The sequence below is a fragment of the Perissodus microlepis genome, chromosome 19, assembly GCF_051167445.1.
Source record: "Perissodus microlepis isolate ML-2025 ecotype Zambia chromosome 19, ASM5116744v1, whole genome shotgun sequence".
NCBI lineage: Eukaryota > Metazoa > Chordata > Actinopteri > Cichliformes > Cichlidae > Perissodus > Perissodus microlepis.
In genome coordinates, this window is record NC_140479.1 from 6,538,543 (window position 1) to 6,558,436 (window position 19,894).

The window sequence follows — 19,894 nt, forward strand, 5'->3', positions numbered from 1 at the left end:
GAGTTAGAGAAGAGGTGGTGAAGCTTTAGCACCTTAAGAACAGGCGTTTTTCTCCGGAGCTGGAAAACATTAAAACCGGAGCTAACAGAGTGTCAATATAAGGATGCATCTTCATCCAATATTGTTTTTCTACTGGATACAGAAAAACTACAAATAACCAGCTGTTTGCAAGCTCAATACATCATTGCTATTTCTTGTTGTGATTGACAAAAGCTCACAAGTTTATATTTTATATCTGGGTCCTGTTTTTGTGCATGTAATAACACCGTGCCAAACAGGTCATTTTTAGAAGCAAAAATGGAAACTCGTGACCCAAACTGCCCGCTGTACACATCTATCACAGTTTTCAGACCCCCGCCCCCTGATTGGAGCTGTGCACCGTGTTCCTGTGCAGAGAGATTTATTACAGATACCGGAGGCACTCTCAATTTCAGCTGGACTCATAAAGTAGTTTGTTTTTGCCTAATTATACTTGCTAGCTGGATTTGCCACTTTGTTAAAACTTTTAATTAATCAGAAGTCTCGAGGTGGCTGAAAAGCACACAATTATTTTTACAATGTGTACACGCTGCACTGTAAGACAGGAACCGAGAGTCACACTGTTTCTATTATCTGTTGAAGAATGAAAAAGAACGAAGAGATTGCAAACATTTCACGCAATTTTGGAAACTTTGTTCTGCATGATGCACAAGATGCAGATGTATCCTAAAAATAAGTGTTAGAACTGTCAATCGTCTATTATGCAGAACATCATGATGTAAACAGTCATCACAGACAAGTGACATTCACTCTTGTTGTCTGAACATTACATTCGAGTCACGCCTGAGACTTTAAAGTTCAGCAGTGGCTGAACCTGAGAAGTAAACAATCTCCTCTCCATCGAAGCGTTAAATCAAACTTTCCACGGTCAAAGTTCAACCCCCAGCACCCTACAATCAAAACTACTGCGTGGTTACCTGATACGTCACAGTTCAACAGGTGGACACAGTGATTGGGGCTTTAGAGGGGAACAGCTTTCAATTAAAGAGCTCCTGATGTGGTTCGTATGACTGAAAGCAGCTCCTCTGACAAGCCTGAGGATGAACAGCTCTTTGATAAAGTTGAAAGCTACAAAGGCAAACAGCTGCTGTCAGCAGGTCTGCATGTCTTTATACCACAAACAATGGAACTGGGCAAATGGCAAGTTTGCTTAATGATCCCAAACCAATTGTTAACCAGGATCCCAGACTGAAATCTTAGCACAAAGTTTAGCAGCTGAAACCAATCAAACATAACATTTTGAGCACTCACAGGTAAAGTGAATAACACAGATCATCTCTTCATTATGCCACCTGTTAGTCGGTGGGATATATTAGGGGGCGAGTTAGTCTAACTAAGAAGCAGGAAAAATAGGGAAGCGTAAGGATTTGAGCGAGTTTGACGAGGACCAAATTGTGATGGCCAGACGGCTGGGTCAGAGCATCTTAAAATCTGCAGCTGGGGGTTCCCAGTCTGCAGAGGTCAGTATCTATCAATAAGCGATCCAAGGAAGGAACAGTAGTGACCCTGGACATGTGAGGCTCGCACCTTCAGGGGTCCAGTGGAGTCCATGCCTTGATGGTTCAGGATTCAATTCAATTCAATTTTATTTATATAGCGCCAAATCACAACAAAAGTCGCCTCAAGGCGCTTCATAGATACAGAGAAAAACCCAACAATCATATGACCCCCTATGAGCAAGCACTTTGGCGACAGTGGGAAGGAAAAACTCCCTTTTAACAGGAAGAAACCTCCGGCAGAACCAGGCTCAGGGAGGGGCGGCCATCTGCTGCGACCGGTTGGGGTGAGAGAAGGAAGACAGGATAAAAGACATGCTGTGGAAGAGAGACAGAGGTTAATAACAGATATGATTCAATGCTGAGAGGTCTATTAATACATAGTGAGTGAGAAAGGTGACTGGAAAGGAAAAACTCAATGCATCATGGGAATCCCCCGGCAGCCTACGTCTATTGCAGCATAACTAAGGGAGGATTCAGGGTCACCTGGTCCAGCCCTAACTATATGCTTTAGCAAAAAGGAAAGTTTTAAGCCTAATCTTAAAAGTAGAGATAGTGTCTGTCTCCCGAATCCAAACTGGAAGCTGGTTCCACAGAAGAGGGGCCTGAAAACTGAAGGCTCTGCCTCCCATTCTACTTTTAAATACTCTAGGAACAACAAGTAGGCCTGCAGAGCGAGAGCGAAGTGCTCTAATAGGGTGATATGGTACTACAAGGTCATTAAGATAAGATGGGGCCTGATTATTTAAGACCTTGTATGTGAGGAGCAGGATTTTGAATTCAATTCTGGATTTAACAGGAAGCCAATGAAGGGAAGCCAAAACAGGAGAAATATGCTCTCTCCTTCTAGTCCCTGTCAGTACTCTTGCTGCAGCATTTTGGATTAGCTGAAGGCTTTTCAGTGAGTTTTTTGGACATCCTGATAATAATGAATTACAGTCGTCCAGCCTGGAAGTAATAAATGCATGAACTAGTTTTTCAGCGTCACTCTGAGACAGGATATTTCTAATTTTAGAGATGTTGCGCAAATGGAAGAAAGCAGTCTTACATATTTGTTTAATATGTGCGTTGAAGGACATGTCCTGGTCAAAAATGACTCCAAGGTTCCTCACAGCGTTACTGGAGGCCAAGGTAATGCCATCCAGAGTAAGAATCTGGTTAGATACCATATTTCTAAGATTTTCAGGGCCGAGTACAATAACCTCAGTTTTATCTGAATTAAGAAGCAGAAAGTTAGCGGCCATCCAGGTCTTTATGTCTTTAAGACATTCCTGCAGTTTAACTAATTGGTGTGTGTTATCTGGCTTCATGGACAGATAGAGCTGGGTGTCATCTGCATAGCAGTGAAAATGTATGCTATGTCTTCTAATGATGCTGCCTAAGGGAAGCATGTATAATGTAAACAGAATTGGTCCTAGCACTGAACCCTGTGGAACTCCATAATTAACCTCAGTGTGTGAAGAGGACTCTCCATTTACATGCACAAATTGGAGTCTATTAGATAGATATGATACAAACCACTGCAGTGCAGTACCTGTAATACCTACAGCATGTTCTAATCGCTCTAATAGGATATTATGGTCAACAGTATCGAACGCTGCACTGAGGTCTAGCAGGACAAGCACAGAGATGAGTCCACTGTCAGAGGCCATAAGAAGATCATTTGTAACCTTCACTAAAGCTGTTTCTGTGCTGTGATGAGCTCTGAAACCTGACTGAAACTCTTCAAATAAACCATTCCTCTGCAGATGATCTGTTAGCTGTTTGACAACTACTCTTTCAAGGATTTTTGATATGAAAGGAAGGTTGGAGATTGGCCTATAATTAGCTAAGACTGCTGGGTCTAGAGATGCTTTTTGAGTAAAGGTTTAACTACAGCCAGCTTGAAGGCCTGTGGTACATAGCCGATTATTAGAGATAGGTTGATCATATTTAAGATCGAAGAATTAATTAATGGCAGGACTTCTTTGAGCAGTTTTGTAGGAATGGGGTCTAAAAGACACGTTGATGGTTTGGAGGAAGTAATTATTGAAGTTAACTCAGAAAGATCAATTGGAGAAAAAGAGTCTAACTTAACATCAATGGTACTAAGAGTAGCTGTAGATAATATTACATCTGTGGGATGATTACTGGTAATTTTTTCTCTAATGATAAAAATTTTATTTGTGAAGAAGTTCATGAAGTCATTACTAGTTAACGTTAAAGGGATGGTTGGCTCAACAGAGCTCTGACTCTTTGTCAGCCTGGCTACAGTGCTGAAGAGAAACCTGGGGTTGTTCTTATTTTCTTCAATCAGTGATGAATAGTAAGATGTTCTGGCTTTGCGGAGGGCTTTCTTATAAAGCAGCAAACTATTTCTCCAGGCTAAATGATGATCCTCTAAATTTGTGACACGCCATTTCCTCTCCAGATTACGAGTCATCTGCTTTAGGGTACGTGTTTGAGAATTATACCACGGAGTCAGGTACTTCTGATTAGAGACCTTAGTTTTCACTGGAGCTACAGTATCCAGAGTCGTACGTAGTGAGGAGGTGAAATTATTAACAAGATAATCGACCTCTGTTGGGGTAGCGTTCAGATAGCTGCTCTGCTCTGTGTTGGTACAGGGCATTGAAGATGATAACAGTGGGTTAGGACTGTTTTGGCAGCAAAATGTGGACCAACATAATATTAGGCAGGTGTACAGAATGTTCTGCCTGATTGGTCTATAAGACAATAAATATATGACAACCCACAGCATCCTAAAAAGCACTCAAAGGATCATCTTTGTCTGCGTCCCTGTAGCCCTGAGGGCCAAAAGCCAGACTAGCAACTCAAATGCATTTGCTCTTGAAGAATAACACTCACTGGGATCAGGAATGATTCAATTTCATGTTACCACCAACTGGCAAACATCTGGTGTGATGACACTCCCCCAAAGACTGACGAAGCATCCAAATAGTGTGGAGGTCACCACCCAAAGCACCTGTTGCACAAAACTCTGCATGTGTGCAAAGATATAGCTCTCACATGAAAGAAACATCTAAACCACTCAATTAATGACCAACATGCTAAACTGCCATAATGTCAGCTGGATACAAAGGCAGCTGGTATCGATCCGACCCTCAGCAATGGAGCCTCTCCGTTTAAGCAGCTTTGAGAAAACAGCCTGAGACAGACAAAGCTGACCATTCATCCAAACAATGCTAGGAAGACCAAGTGGTCTGGGTGTGGATCCATAAAAAGTGATTGGTAGAGTAGAACACACCCCACTGCCCCAGCAGCAGCAGCTACAGCCACATTTCTCAGCATTAATAACCCCACAACCCCACCCACCTAAAATCCAATACAAATCCATTCCCAACCCCCAAATGCCAGGGTGGTGCTGGTGGTGGGGGAGGGGTGGACGGCTCCTCCAGGACAGCTGGGTGTATAAAAATAAAAGCCCCCGACCAGCTGTGACTGTGAGACATGTCCCATCCTCACCAACACCACACCCCTGACTCACTGTGAATTAAATATGCAGACAAATGGAGGGCTTACTAAATTTATACACATGCAGACGAGAAAGATTTAATCACACGAGGGAAAGCGTGAGTGCAGGAGCAGCTAGGGAGACCTGCACTATGGGAGGAGTGGTAGAAGGTAGTGTGTTTAATTGGTTTGCTTGAACAGGGTTGGGCCTTAAGACGCATCAAAGTGAGAAAGACATTTTCATCCAAGTCTGGAGAAGTTATTTCATTCTAACAGTTTTTAAAAGGGATTTACAGCAGATTTCATGAAAGAATACAAGAAATATGGTCTAATATAAACAGGGGCTTCAACTGAGAGTTTAAATCGAACTGATGTGGACATTTTTACCCTATTTTGTTCTAAAGACCAAAGAATTCACTGATAATATGAAAAAACCCCAAAAACAAATCAATCAATCATCCAATATAGACATAGTAAAACTTACCTGCAGAATATCACTGAGGTCCAAGAGCATGTCTGAGAAAAACCAGGTCAAGGACACTAAATGTTCAGGTCATGATTTGTATTTTTCCAAACAGTCAAACAGAAGAAGAGCCAGGCTGTCATCGTTTTTAGGTGATCTTGAACAACAGTTCTCCAGGTTCTCTGAAGGTCTTTACTTTTGACGTTGGCTGTTTTTCCCACTCATTTTCACTCAAGTCCTTGTACATTACATTTCAAAATGTTTGTTAAGCAACTTAAAAGATTGACCTCTGAGTCATTCAAGCATAAAACAAACAAGAAAAAAAAGTTATGTACTCAGTGGATGAGCCAGAGTTTTATCTACATATAACAGCATATTTAGCAAAGAGCCGAGGTTAAATGTTACTGTTTCTTTGGTAAACACCAAAAGTGTTAGTATTTTTTGCAGTCCTAAAATTCTATTTAGGGCAGATAAACAATATTTGAAATCATGTCATATCCTGACAGATACATTTGGGCTTTCAGTTGAGTCATCTACCGTTTGCTGAAGCCTCATCAGTAAGGGTCTCAGTAAAAGGATGGCTGTCATTCATAAAGAAAGAAATGAAGCAATCAAAATTACACAAGAACTGGAATGAAAATCTGTGGCAAAAATGTCTAATTTGATGAACACAAATGAGATGTTTTGCTTCAAATTAACTTCAATATACATGAAGGAAAGAGACAGGACAGCCATCAGCAGCTCTATCATGGTTTGGGTCTATATTTCAGTCTGGTGCTGGAGCTCATGACAAAACTTCTGTAATTATTAATGCAGAAGAGATCCATCAGATACCATTTAATAGCATCTGAATGACAACAACTTTGTTTTTCAGGATGACAATGATCCCAAACCATTTTCATGACTTTCAAGCTCGTCTGAATTACAGAAACTCTATTTTTGTCTTATAAATGTGTATTTTTGCACTTTTTAACTACACCTAGTCCCCATCTTCCTGGTGAAATGTAAAGAAATGATGGGTGGTTCAAGAGTTTTGCACAGTACTATGAATATAAAGACCGTTTTATAGATCCCCCCCAACCCACCCACGAAACTAAGCGCAGGTAGAGTTCCTGATTGTATGACTTTGCACATGCTCAGAGGGCACCAGCATAACCTTAATGACAAAATTCAAATTCAGTGAACACAAATCGAATGACACCCAAGTGTCACTTTTAACCAGGCGACTCTTCAACAATAATAATAATGGATTGCATTTATATAGCGCTTTTCAAGACCCTCAAAGCGCTTTTACAATTCCACTATTCATTCACTCTCACATTCACACACTGGTGGAGGCAGCTACAGTTGTAGCCACAGCTGCCCTGGGGCAGACTGACAGAAGCAAGGCTGCCATATCGCTCCATCGGCCTCTCTGGCCATCACCAGTAGGCAGGAGGTAAAGTGTCTTGCCCAAGGACACAACGACCGAGACTGTCCAAGCCGGGGCTCAAACCGGCAACCTTCTGATTACAAGACGAACTGCCAACTCTTGAGCCACGAACGCCCAATAGGCCTGACAAAAAGACACAACATGCCTGACCAGGGTCTGGATAGCCTGCCCTCCCAGTGCCCGACCAGCTTGAACACACTGGTCTCTATGGCGACAGGTGCACCTGTCTCCAGGCTGCCTATGTGGATTAGCGGAGCTCCTCTGAAAAAGATCGCACAATGGAATTAGCAGCAGTGCAGATGAAATGCAAAAAGATAATCCCGGCACATCCCGTCTGGAAATTGCAGATGATTCCATTAATCAGGAAAATAAAGAGCAGCAGGTCCTTCAACACATCTGGACCCTGGGGTGGGGGGGCTACTTAGATCTTATATGACAGCAGGAGATATCAGAGGATATTTAATCCTCTGATCTCCCCCCTCCTCCCCCCGTTACACATCTTAGTGGCTCTTATAATATTTCACATCAGTCACAAGTGCAATCAAATGCTATATTAAACAGCATTTGATTGCAGCAGCCATTCCTGTTAATGCTGGTCAATAATTCTTCTTAATGCATTTTGCCTCTAAATTTGCAGCCCTCAGACCTGATGTTTAAGTATGAAATTGACAAGTTGAGATACCTTGGGTTGGGGTGGGGTTGGGTAACAATAAGGACATAAACCCTGGCCGATCCATTCAGTGTTATTTTTAAACTCAACAACGACACCAAAGCTTAAAGACAGGTCCATAAAGAAAAGGTTTTCCCACTTTGGCCTGACCTCAATCCATCAGCACCTCTGGGATGAACTGGAGCACAAGCTGTGAGTCAGACCTCATCAGCCAACATCCGTGTTGGACCCCATTATTGCCCCTGTGGCTGAATGGGAACAAATCTCAGCTACAAAAACCTGCTGAAAGCCTGAAACACCAAGAGAGTGGAGGAGCAACAGATTAATGCTCGTGGTTTGGACATGAGATGCCCTGCAAAACCAAAAGAACTGGGTAGACTGCTGTGCAGAATAAAACAGGTAAAGGCTGTTGTTGTTGTTTCACACCAGACGCTTTATGGAAATGACCGCCCGTTTGTGTGTCTCTAACTGTAATTATCTGGCAAAAAAATGATCACACCAGGTACTATTTCCAAAAATAACAGTCCGAGCAGTTTTGAGGACAGACCGCCTTAAAAGAGGTAAAAAGACCCAAAGTTTCTGGAGCGAGATCAGAGAGGCGGTGTGATGCAGCCAGGAGGCGGCTGTGGCTGCAGAGTAATTGCCCTACTTTCTGAGTGTGGCCACTCTCAGAAGGACACACTCAGAGGTCCATCAACATGTAAGAAGAGATTGTATTCAGCTGCAGTGAAAGAAGTTAATGATGGTAAAAGGCTTAAATAAATTCTGTACAATTTTATCATTTAAAACCTTGTTTTTGTTTTATTTCAGTAAAAACCTGGTCCTTAGTGCAAGACTCCAGTTCATCCACTGTCAGAAGCAAGCCATTTTAACTCCAACCGTATGTAAGGCCATCCTCCCTTAAAGTAGCTTTCTTCTACTCGCAGATCGCTCTGTTAGGCACGTCCCCTCTCAGTGACATCATACAGAACCAAGAGACAAGGTTAAAGATCCAAGGTCAAGATGGATTGGACACATGCAGAGGAGGGACAGTGGATATACTGGACAAAAGATGTCAAAGATGGATCTTACAGGCAGGAGGAAAAGTAGAAGACAGAGAAGGGTCATGGATATACTGAGAGCACAACAGGATGCTAAGCATAGGATGAGATGGAGGCAGATGATTCACCACAGTGAAGAAGAAGCATAACATAAACAAGAAGTTTATGGGAATCTACTGAATTATGAGACAGCAGGAAAACTGAAAATAGAAAGAATGTATTGAAGGAAGGTCAGAAAGACAAATAGAAAATTCACAACACATGAACGATCGGTGAGCGTCTGAAAATGGATGAATGACCCCAACAGTGTGGCCGCTCCTCGTAAATTAAACCCCAGGTTTGACGGATGTTTCCCTTTTTTACTCCACTCTCCTTCTCCTTCCGTCTTTGTCCTCATCCTCCCCTGCGACAACATTACAGAATCACCCAGCTGTGGAAAAGGAAGCGAGCAGAGCTATTTTTACCCCAGTGACACTCTTCAAAACATGCACAAACAGACAGGCCTGCGCCAACACGCGCGCACACACAAACACAAAAGCCCAGCAAACAATGCAGCAGGAATGCATTACACCCTGCTCGCCTCTTTTCATTAGGCAAACCTATCCCCGGCCGTTCTGTGCAGCAGTTACATAACGCAATCACCCTCGGAGGTGAAGTGAGTCAGGAGTAAACCCACACTGAGAGCAGAAAAAAACAAATAAAGAGCTTCTGTGCTTATGAAAAAAGGATGAACCAAAAAGTCCCATTATCCCGATGATGACACATCACTCTCGACTTCAATAAGCTGCCGTTAGCGCTGTATGAAACATTTAGAAAGGCGGTGACAGGCGGCCCGGCCTCCGCAGGCTCACATCAAAAGCAACCTGCTGGCTTTATTGTGCCACCCTCCATCGGTATAAAAGGCGGGTTTGCAAATTTAACTTGCAACTTTGTCTCAGCTAATACTGAACATCTGCTCAACCGCTGCAGGAGGAGCGCGATAGAAAGGAAAGGGTTCCCTGGTGCATGCAGGAAAAGCAGCTCGGTTATGGAGGAAACTTCTTTGATCAGGCTTCCCCTCAGAGAGCATTCTTTATTACATTCATTTAAACCAACACACACAGGCAGATGGCTAACTTGCCAGCTTGACACACTTCTAATTTGTCATTCTAGTTCAACTCAGCCTGATGTAGTTCCCATTGATCTCTCAATTTTGGCTCTCGGAGTCATGCTAATTTGCATTCCTTGACCCTACACATCAGACAGACACACTTACAGCCTAGAAAGTCAGCTAGCAAACAAAACTACAAAGCTGATGTTTAAGGCAGATGGTGTATCGAGTGGTGAGACCGAGAACTATTTTCTGTTGCGAAAGAGGGACACATATCTGTTTGCCATGAGACAATCGCTTACAAGATGCCAGATATATGGCACCGCGGACACGTAACAGAAGCAGTAAGAGGCATGCAGAAAAATATGTTTTGTGTGTTTCTTCTAAGAAGGGATAGAGCTGTGAAGGCAAGCTTCATCCATAAAACAGGATGAAGCACAGCATCGCCATGGTAGGCCGTTCAGAGGGTGACTTTCATATAAACACATATTTTGCTCTTATATCCAGATGTATTTTCTTCATAAATGCTCCATGAATACATTTAGACAAGTAAAATAATGCAGTCGAGCAGGATATGTAAAAGGAACCTATGCTGGACATTTTATTTTATTATTCTGAGCAGAAAGGATACGCGGCGTTCCCTCGGTTCGGCAGACCATGTAGATGCAGGCGGCGATGACGTGGGAGGCCTTGCGGCCACGGGTCAGGTGTTTGATGAGTGCCATCTTGTAGAAGTTCAAAGCTGTGTCCATATGGTGCTGGTTCATCTGTAGCTGGTTCCCCACGATGTTGATGTGCTGTTTCGCTGGGGACACAAACAGACAGACATCAGCTCACAGAAACAAAGAAAAGTACAAGTGATCTGCAACCTGCAGACATTTAGGATCGATACAGAAAAGCAGAAAAGCAAGTTTCAGGGGAGAGCTCAGCGTGTGACTGCAAGGTTTGTCTTCTGCCTGCATGAGTGCGCCCAGAAACTGTCATGGAAAATAATTCTTGCATACTGGAAGCTTTGACCTGATGATGACATGTGATTCAATAAATTAACAGGGAGAATTTCATGGAAGTCCAAGTGATTTTTTCCAGAGAAATCTGACATATATCACCTATGACTATCCAAGAAGATTTAGTTGAAATGTAAGTGAGAGATGGACACGTGGAGAGTTAGTTTCTTTTCTGTGGATGTGTTTAAGAAGCAAATCATCACATCCAAGGCAAAACATGCCCTCCATACTCGCCTCATTTTAAGTTTATTATAACAGCAAAAATCGCTTTGGTGTCTTCTGAAAAAAAATTCAGAAAGCTGTTACAATTAAGGGCATCATCCAAAAACAGTAATACACTCCAGCATCCATTCAATCAAAAACAATAAAGTATACCAATCAGACCCAGTTTAAAGTTTAAAGCCGGATATAACTCCCAGATCTAAAAAGTAAAGACAACAATAGTGCCCAAACCTTCCATTCTTTTACAGGAGACTATGGGCAAAAAGTCCATCGGCTCCATTCCTGATGATTTTAAAGGCTCACTCACTCATTTAATCATACTTAACAGAACATTATGTTCATTTTTTTAAATTTGGTCATTCTAAAGTGGCGTACACACAGAAAGTTATTCATCTGTCATGCATCATTTTGTGGCTGATGGTCATACCAAGCTCCTATTGCCTCAGTACCTCTCTAATGAATATACCATGCTGGAATATGTCAATCAGTGATACACTGAGCCCATAAACCCTTCAGTCACTTGCCTCAACAACTAGAAAAGTTTAATTCAGAATTTACCCACTGTGCATCACCAGGAGTTATTTTGTCCACAGTTGCTTAAGCTCAGCAATTGTCATCAACTTTCTCTAGCAACTCAACGTGGGCCTGAATTCCATGGTCATTTGGGCTTTTCATGATTTCTCTGGACTTTTATTTTACCAGGATGGAATAATTGCACGGCATACATCTTTGATGCCTTTAAATATATACTGTACATACATTCACTTAAATATTTTAAGCGGTGTTCAAGGTTCTACAGTTTCTTATCTTAATGAGGCTCAGTGTTAACTTTGTGTTACCTTTTGATCATAATTGTGATTGTAATTGACAACAACTGGTAGTTTATCTTCACCAGAATGAATCACATTTGTTTGACAGCATTCACTGGACCAATGCAGGGAACAATGGGAAAGTCCAAGGAACTCAATCAAGATCTAAGACAGCGAACTGTAGATTTACACAAAGATCTCTCGAGCCATTTCTAAACAACTTCAGATTCCTAGATCAGTTTAAACAACTGTACATAAGTGCAAGTTACTCATATGTGTCACCACTTTGCCAACGTCTGGAAGAACCCAAACTGCCAGTCTCAGATTAGAGGAAGTTGTTTATAATGTTCAGGAAAAACCCAGAAATTCCATGGACTGAAAGTGCCGGCCAAGAAAGAAGCTCCAAAATCAACTCTTACAAACTCGACCTAAATTTGCAGCTGTCCACATGGACAACCTTTGTAACAAGCGTTTTAAGGACATCCAGGATAAAAAATAATAATTTAAAAAACCATGGCAAGAGCAAAAATGCTCAGATCAAGGCTCCATAACGGGACTTTGCAAATCAATGGGTGACGTCACAGACGCTAGATCCATCCACTATACCGTATATGATAAACCCAAGCAGAACCCTACATGGCATTAATAATCCTTTAGGGAACAGCTTCCCCCAGTAGTACAAGGTGTCGTTTGTTCCGTCTTCCTCACATCAGCCCCAAGCGCTCGGGGCAGATGGCTGACCTGAGCCTGGCTCTGATGAAGGTTTCTTCCTGTTTTAATCCTACTGTCGCCAAGTTCTTGCTCAAAGGGGATCATCTGATTCTCTCTATTATTGCAGCGTTTTTTAAGTTTAAAGCATCTTGAGATGACTGTTATGATTTGGTGCTATATAAATAAAATTGAATTGAATTGAATTGCCTCCTATAGGAAAACTAAACAACCCATCAGACAGTAAAACAACAGTCCGTATTCACATCAGTATGGTGGTAATTACGCAAGCATCACTTTATGCCCAGCATCGTCTACAAGCATGTCGGGGCACACACACCTGTAGAGAGGCAGACGGATTTCATTATACACACGTGTGCAAATGTAAATGGGCACACAAAGGGCTGCATAACCACATCTTTACACGCAAATAACAGAAAAAACACGTTTTCCACAGCTCACTGCACGGACCAGTACAGGTGTAGCCACAGGTGGAGGCTCCAGAGAGACTTTATAATTACAGTGCTGCAGTGCATTTCTGTGAGTTCGTGACCTCAGATAAGCTCCCCATGTCAAACATTCTCATGCACGCAACCAGATGTGTGTAACCTACTAAACTGAGTTGGGTGTCTGGGAATGTGAGAGACTCGGCTCATCGTGTCTCATCGTACTGCTCCAGCATATGTCAACACGAGCTCGTCAGACATACGCATACCCCATCGCCGTCAGCCTAAACCACGTCTGGATGAGTGTTTGTGGTCTTGATCACTTGCGTCACCGGCTCTAATAAAACTGTACGTGCTAGTTTGGCGGCAGAGAATTTTATGCACAAAATTGATTGTTGTGGCCTTAGTAAATCCAGTAGAATGAATAATCCTGGGTTATATGTCTTCTCCTATTATTTGACTAATCCTCCTACAATTCATATGCAATAAATGCAGTATGTTTGTCTCTCTGTGAGCTCCTGGATTAAGACGCTCACATGTAACTGCAACAGCTCTGCTTAGAGACCTGACAGAGACGTTTGTTTCATTTCATTACAGTGTTATAGAACTGCGGCGGGGAAAAGGGTCAAATTTTGATCACCAAGTTTCTTATTTTACATAATTAAATGATGTTTAAATGTTTACTTTACGACACGGAGAGAACTGTAACGTTACTGTCAGGACAAAGTTTTCTACAAAATAAATGCGACAGCCGGGGTGGGAGGAAGTCTTTTACTACATCGCCAAAGCACCATCCTATCGTTAGGATGCCAATTGTTGTCCACAGAATAGATAATCGGGTGTAGGTAGCTGCTCTCTAAAGCTGTGTTTGCACAGATGTGGAGAGCCCTGTTTATTCACAGATAGAGGGCAAGTATGAGGAGAAAGGTTAGACCAACCGCTGAGCGCTGAGTCACAGTTAACTGTGTTCACATACAGAAACGGATGATTAACGCCACAGTAAGTAATTAGTGGACATAAGTGGACAGACAGCCAAAACAGGTAAAACAGCTTCTCCGACTATGATGGTTCATTTTACATCTAATTAAAGGTAACAGTAGAGTTATAGGATAGTTAGCTCAAGTTATTTAACAGTGAAAAAAGAGGAAAGTACTCAAAAATATACATCGATTAGTGCAATTACACATCAATTTGTTGGAAGACAAGTTCACACATTCTCATGAACTTCGAAATAATCGATTAAAAATACATAGGAGTGAGCACCAGTTTGTGAAAGTCACCATGTTGCCCCGACATACATAAAACATGTTACATATGTGGTTAGAAACAAATCACCGTCACAAATCGCTCTTTCAAACTGTGACCATTTAACATTCGCCGTTTTCTCTCCTCTCTCAGTTGCACCTCTTCCGCCTGACCTAAAGCCTCATCTCCTGAACTTGTCAGGGCTCTAACACCTGAAAACATGCATAAACATGTTTATTTATTCCTGATATTGTCGCAATTACTTATCATCAGCAGATCAGACGTGCAATCCTCCAGTCTCTGGACAGCTGAAAAGCAACAACAGCAGCTTGTTATTAGCCAACATTAGGCCTGAGTGTCCTCAAAATCCCACAATCCCTGTGATAAACAGTTTGGAACCAAAATATTTTTAAAATGGGGGCTGCCCCCCAATACAAGGTTTTAAAAAAAGGGAATAAAGCACTGAAGTTGTTGCATCCTTTGCGAAAATGTTCACTGCCATCCTCTCCAACCAAGTTTGCGTCACAGATAATAAGTAGGACAGAGTCTCAGGATGCAGCTTTAATTAGAGCTCTTCTTCACAGGTTAAAGTTAGATTACTGGCCTTTACCTCACTCTTCAGCTCAAACCCCCAAACACTCCTTAATCAGAGGCTCTAAATAAAAAAATAAACACCACCTTATAACATTCACACCGACACAAACTGGGACACCCTGAAGGAGAGTGGCATTTACACATACATCTGATGAAGCCATCCGGGGAGCTATAAATGCACTCCAGTCTGTTTTTCTTTTTAAAGAGGTAAGATAAGGACAGCAAAGACGAACATGTACACCGCTCAACAAAGTGGAGGAGATATAGGCCAGTTAAATCTTTCAGTGTTTCACTGACAGCCGTATTAAACCAAACACGGTGTTTGCAGTAAAGAAAGAAGAAGGCAGAAAATGTGACTGGTGCTGAAGTACAGACAGTCTGAATGAATGAAGAGTTCATTAATGGCAGATTGACTTTTTTAGAACTGGCCTGCATCGTTGTTACAATCAGACACGAAAGGTTCAAGAATATAACAACAAGGGATCTGATCCATCCATTCGTCCTTTTCTAGTTTTCTAAATCTCTTTTTGCTAGTTTTTCGCCTGTTGATTGGCTGTATGGAGGTTTCTCACGTGACACCATCCTCACATTGCTCGAGAGTTGTGAAGTGATACAACTACCAATTGCACAAGGAAAATGTATTCCCCCACAAGCTGGTCAGTGGTTACTGGCTGTCATTGGAGGAAATTGGTTCCAAAGAGGGTGCTGCACCAAAAACCGTCTTGTGATTGCTTTTTGTTGCTAGCAGATTAGCGCCGCCACATGTAGTTTGCATGGAAGGCACCACTCAGTAACTACAAGCTAACTAGTGGAAAAAAGTGACGAGGTGTGACTCAAACTGGAAATAAAGAATATTCACATAAAAGCCAACTTGGTGTGCTGCAGCCAAAACATGAAAACAAACCCAAACACACTTCCAACACAGTAAAAGAGTATTTGCATAGAAAAACACACATTTGGAACACTATCAGTTATGGATCAGCCTAGCAAGTGTGGGGACATCTTGACAGCGAACAAAACAAAAGGCAGCCAACATCCAAAGAAGAGCTCTGAATTCCTTCAAGAAGCCTGACAGCTGAAGACTACTCAGAAAAATATCAAGCTGCTGTAGAGAGCTCAGAATGTGCTGAAGAATAAAGGTGATCATCCCAACTAATGTCCACACTATGTCTTTGTCCCGTCTTCCTTCCCTAACAGTCACAGCAGATGGCCCCGCCCCTCCCAGAGCCTAGTTCTGCTGGAGGTTTCTTCCTGTTAAAAGGGTGTTCTTCCTTCCCACTGTCATCAAGTGCTGCTAACAGGGGGTCATCTGATTGTTGGGGTTTTCAGTTTCTCTATATTATGGTAGGGTCTTAAACTTATAATATAAAGGACTCTAAATAACTTCAAATTAAACATATATAGAGATATTTCTTAAACCATTAATCATTAGTATTGTCTTAAAAACCCTATAACTATTGAGCTTTCATATATAATGTATTTCCATGCTTTTCTAAATGTTTCAACAAATCACTGTACCCATTTCTCATTTTCTTGGCAAAATACAAAGAAATGAAGGATGGCTCAAGACTTTGTACAGCATTGTATTGCTACATCATAACTTCATATTGAGCTCAAGCATGTTTTCACACTAAAATTTTCGCCTGAAGCGGTCTTTAAAGCTACATTCCAGTCATCACGCCTACACTGCGGCACACCGTGGACCAATACACGAGGGGCTGGTGATACATTATTGCCCAACACAAATACAGGAGGAGGTGGGGTCTCCGCTGCCAGACATGATTCAGTCGGTGGGGAGACAGCGAAGGCGCAGACGGCCACTGGGGAGCCTTTCCAGAGGACGGGAAGAAAGTAGGAGGAAGAGAAAGAAAGAAGAAGAGTTGTTTCTCTCTCAGAGACGCCTGCAGACTCAAACAGCCACAGACGCCCATAAATCTGCCCACACGTGTATACACCATCACCAGCTCACTCCTACTGGCAAACACAAGCCACCAACACAACACAGCATCCCACACACAAAACCAGTGCTCAGCTACTAGGAAATATTTAAGAAGATCAATGTTACTCTCAAGCCTGCATAGTAGAACTGAAGCATGCACAAGCATGGTTAGCGTAGCATACAGACTAAAGACAAAAACTTGGTCTACTGGCATTACTAATAACCAATACACGAGGACAACACCGTCCCTCACTTGTTTCTTTTTAACTCATTTTCCATTATTTCAGCATATAAATCTGTGAAAAAAAGTTGGAAGCACAGTCGCTGTATAAAAAGATGGACAGCATGACAGCTCCGCAAAAAACAAGCCAGAACGTCTCGACCATCCCCTGGTGGTCAGCTGCAGTACAGGTCATAAATCCTGTTGCCCTCCAAATGCTAATTTCTGCTGCTCCCTTATAGGCCAGCAACTGCATTTGTGTGCGTATGCATTTCCCTTTGGACAGCCTACCACTGCAAACATGCTCGTATGCATTCCTCCAATACCTCAAATGTATGTTATGGATATGGAGGATGCTGTGCATCAGTCAAACCTGATTGGTTGACAAGGGAACTGAAATAGGTAAGCGAGCGAGAGGGGAGTTCTCCGGGACTAAGAGACAGCTCTTTGTATACTTCTCTGGTCCACACACCAACAACCGCACAAGCAAGAAAGCCCACTGAGTGGTTGTACCACATATTCATTGACAACAGATGCTCTGTGTTCCCCTGAATAACCCAGAGGAGGTGGCTGAGGAGAGGGAGGTCTGGGCCATGGTGTTTTTACGTTTGTCTCATATCAATATAATGATTAATATTAGCATTAGAACTGAATTGTGAATAGGAAAATAAATCAATAGTTTTCATTAACAAGGTTAATTTAAAATACAACACCAGTATTTAGAGAGCCTCGAGTATCTTAAGAATAAACATCACATTCATTTACTACATGGTGTGAAATATGGAGGCCTGAGAGGCTGACTAAACACTGTTTAGCATCCTGTGGAATAATTTAACCCACTGTTGGAGATTTCAACAGGAGTTTGGTTTGACTCTCCCAAAATTGATCCTGGCATGTATGATTTGTTTTTCTTTACATACATAAATAATAAAAATAGTTGCAGTAAAATTAAAAACTTCACTGGGAACTAAGGACATTAAATGTCATACATTAAAAATCATCCCCTTCATGACTCAAATTAAACTTGGACTCATTATTCTTACTTAAAATAACTGATATTACGGCTATTATGGCTTGCTCTATCAACAAAGTTTATACATGGAGGTGAGTGAAATTCTAGGATATCTTTTCATGGTAAATGAACTGGCTCTTATATAGCACACACAGGTGCTTTAAACATGTTTATACTCACAACATTCAACCATTCACACAGAAAGTCATGCAAGTACTTTTTCCTACATTTAACTGCTTTTAATCCAACAATCTCATACGCAAGCAATGTGGCATCTTTGGCTATCTTCCTGTTCATGAATGAATGTGCACGACTTCCATGCAAAGGGTTTATTATTATATAAACATCATTAGTTAAAGCCTCGATTATACTTCACTGTGGACACACACACAGCTGGAAATCTGATGACCAAGTAGTCATTCCTGCTATACTTCCAAGTCCACTTGATGTCTGCCACCATGTGTAGTTGGTGCACTGTGGACCACATGGTCTGCACGGTCACCAACATGAGGGCAGGCACTATTTTGACATGCACTCTCGCACTCACTGTGATGACCAAATGAACGTGATTCGTACCGAGCGGACCTCAGTGGACTCGCACAGTGAGGTCACTCAATAATCAAGGCTTTATGTATGAAAACTAATCTTGACCTCAGCTGGGGACCGGGCAGCTCCTCCTGCTTCCTCTCCACCACATGATGATGTTCAGTGTAAAGACATGGACGAGGCTTCTCTCCGTAGCATCAGGGTATTTAATGTAAACCCAAGTTGTTTGACAACAGAGCGAGGTGTTTTTATACTCTTATGTTGTTCCTTGCTGATGAGCATGTATAAGCTGCAAGCTTATCCTTTCCTAAAAGTTCAAACCATCCTTCAGACTCCATGTGACAGCAGAATAAAGCCCCACACACATACACAAACAGCATGGTAGAAATATCCTACATACAAGCCTCCATCCTCACCCAGTTACAAAACACACACGCAGCATTTAACAGCAGTATTCCTCAATCCACACCCTCGTATCTCTCCCTGCTAATCCCCTGCATCCATGCGCACACTGCCATTACTCAGCGCCTGCTGCAGTCTGACAGCCCTGTGACTCCGTGGCTCTGTCGCATTAAACATCATCAGCTGAGCAGACGGTCGTCGCTGCGGTAACCAGCTGCTGGCAGTCGACGTTTGGGCTCTCTGTCCGGCTGCCAGCAGCCAAGCGGTTGCTCGTCTGTGTCTGCAAGTTGCTGATGCGTTTTTAGACTAAAGTCCCGTGTCAGCAAGAGCTCCAGGGACACCCACCAAGACCCCTCGAGGTTCCCACAGGGGCCCCCAGCACTGTAATTTAGAGCATGACAGGTTGATAATATCAGCTGACAGCAGCTTATCCTACACACAAAGAAAATCCAAAAGAGGAAAAAGGACACTGGAGTCAAAGTGAATACTGATTTTCCCATTTGGAACAACTCTCACAGCACCTCGGATGAAGAGAGCATGCTCAAATGTACTAGAAACACTCCGCTTTCAGAAAGGTGAGCTTTTACATCACTTGGTTAAGTGACAGAAAATGTGCAGCTCCTCAAAGCTTTACAGCACATGATGGTGACTTTAAGTTCACTGTTAAGACTGTTTTGGCTCACCATCGCTGCTCTCTCAGTGGTGTTTTCACCACAACACTCAGCTGTTTTCACAGAAAACACTAAAAAAAAATCTTGCTGGGTACTACCAGAAAAGGCATAACACCAAAACAGTAACCACACACAAAAACTAGAGGTTGGGGTGCTTTCACAGCTGTGGTGTTTATCTTTTTAATCCCAGCTGTGGTTCTTTCTTCCACCCCTGACACATCTGGCCAATAAGGGGACTGAATATCCTCACGTGGTTTGTAGTGATGCCGTTTGGTTTACTTTTGGTTTAATTGGATTTTTCTCTGTGTGAAAACAAACCAAACCATGGGAAAAAGCTACAAGTTTACAAACTCACCAACTGATTCGGACCAGAATAAACGAACTACAAGTGAA

General features: G+C 42.3%; 1 protein-coding gene across 1 annotated transcript in view; it reads right to left on the reverse strand.

Annotated features, from left to right (window-relative positions):
- LOC146365249 (transcription factor IIIB 90 kDa subunit-like) overlaps positions 1 to 19,894 on the reverse strand; it is a 126,301-nt gene that overhangs the window by 100,348 nt on the left and 6,059 nt on the right. Inside the window, exons 4-5 of the mRNA XM_084915508.1 lie at positions 10,315 to 10,488; positions 5,473 to 5,504 (exon numbers count right to left, since the gene is read on the reverse strand). Of these exons, the coding sequence (XP_084771634.1) occupies positions 5,473 to 5,504; positions 10,315 to 10,488 (206 nt within the window). The remainder of the gene's footprint in view (positions 1 to 5,472; positions 5,505 to 10,314; positions 10,489 to 19,894) is intronic.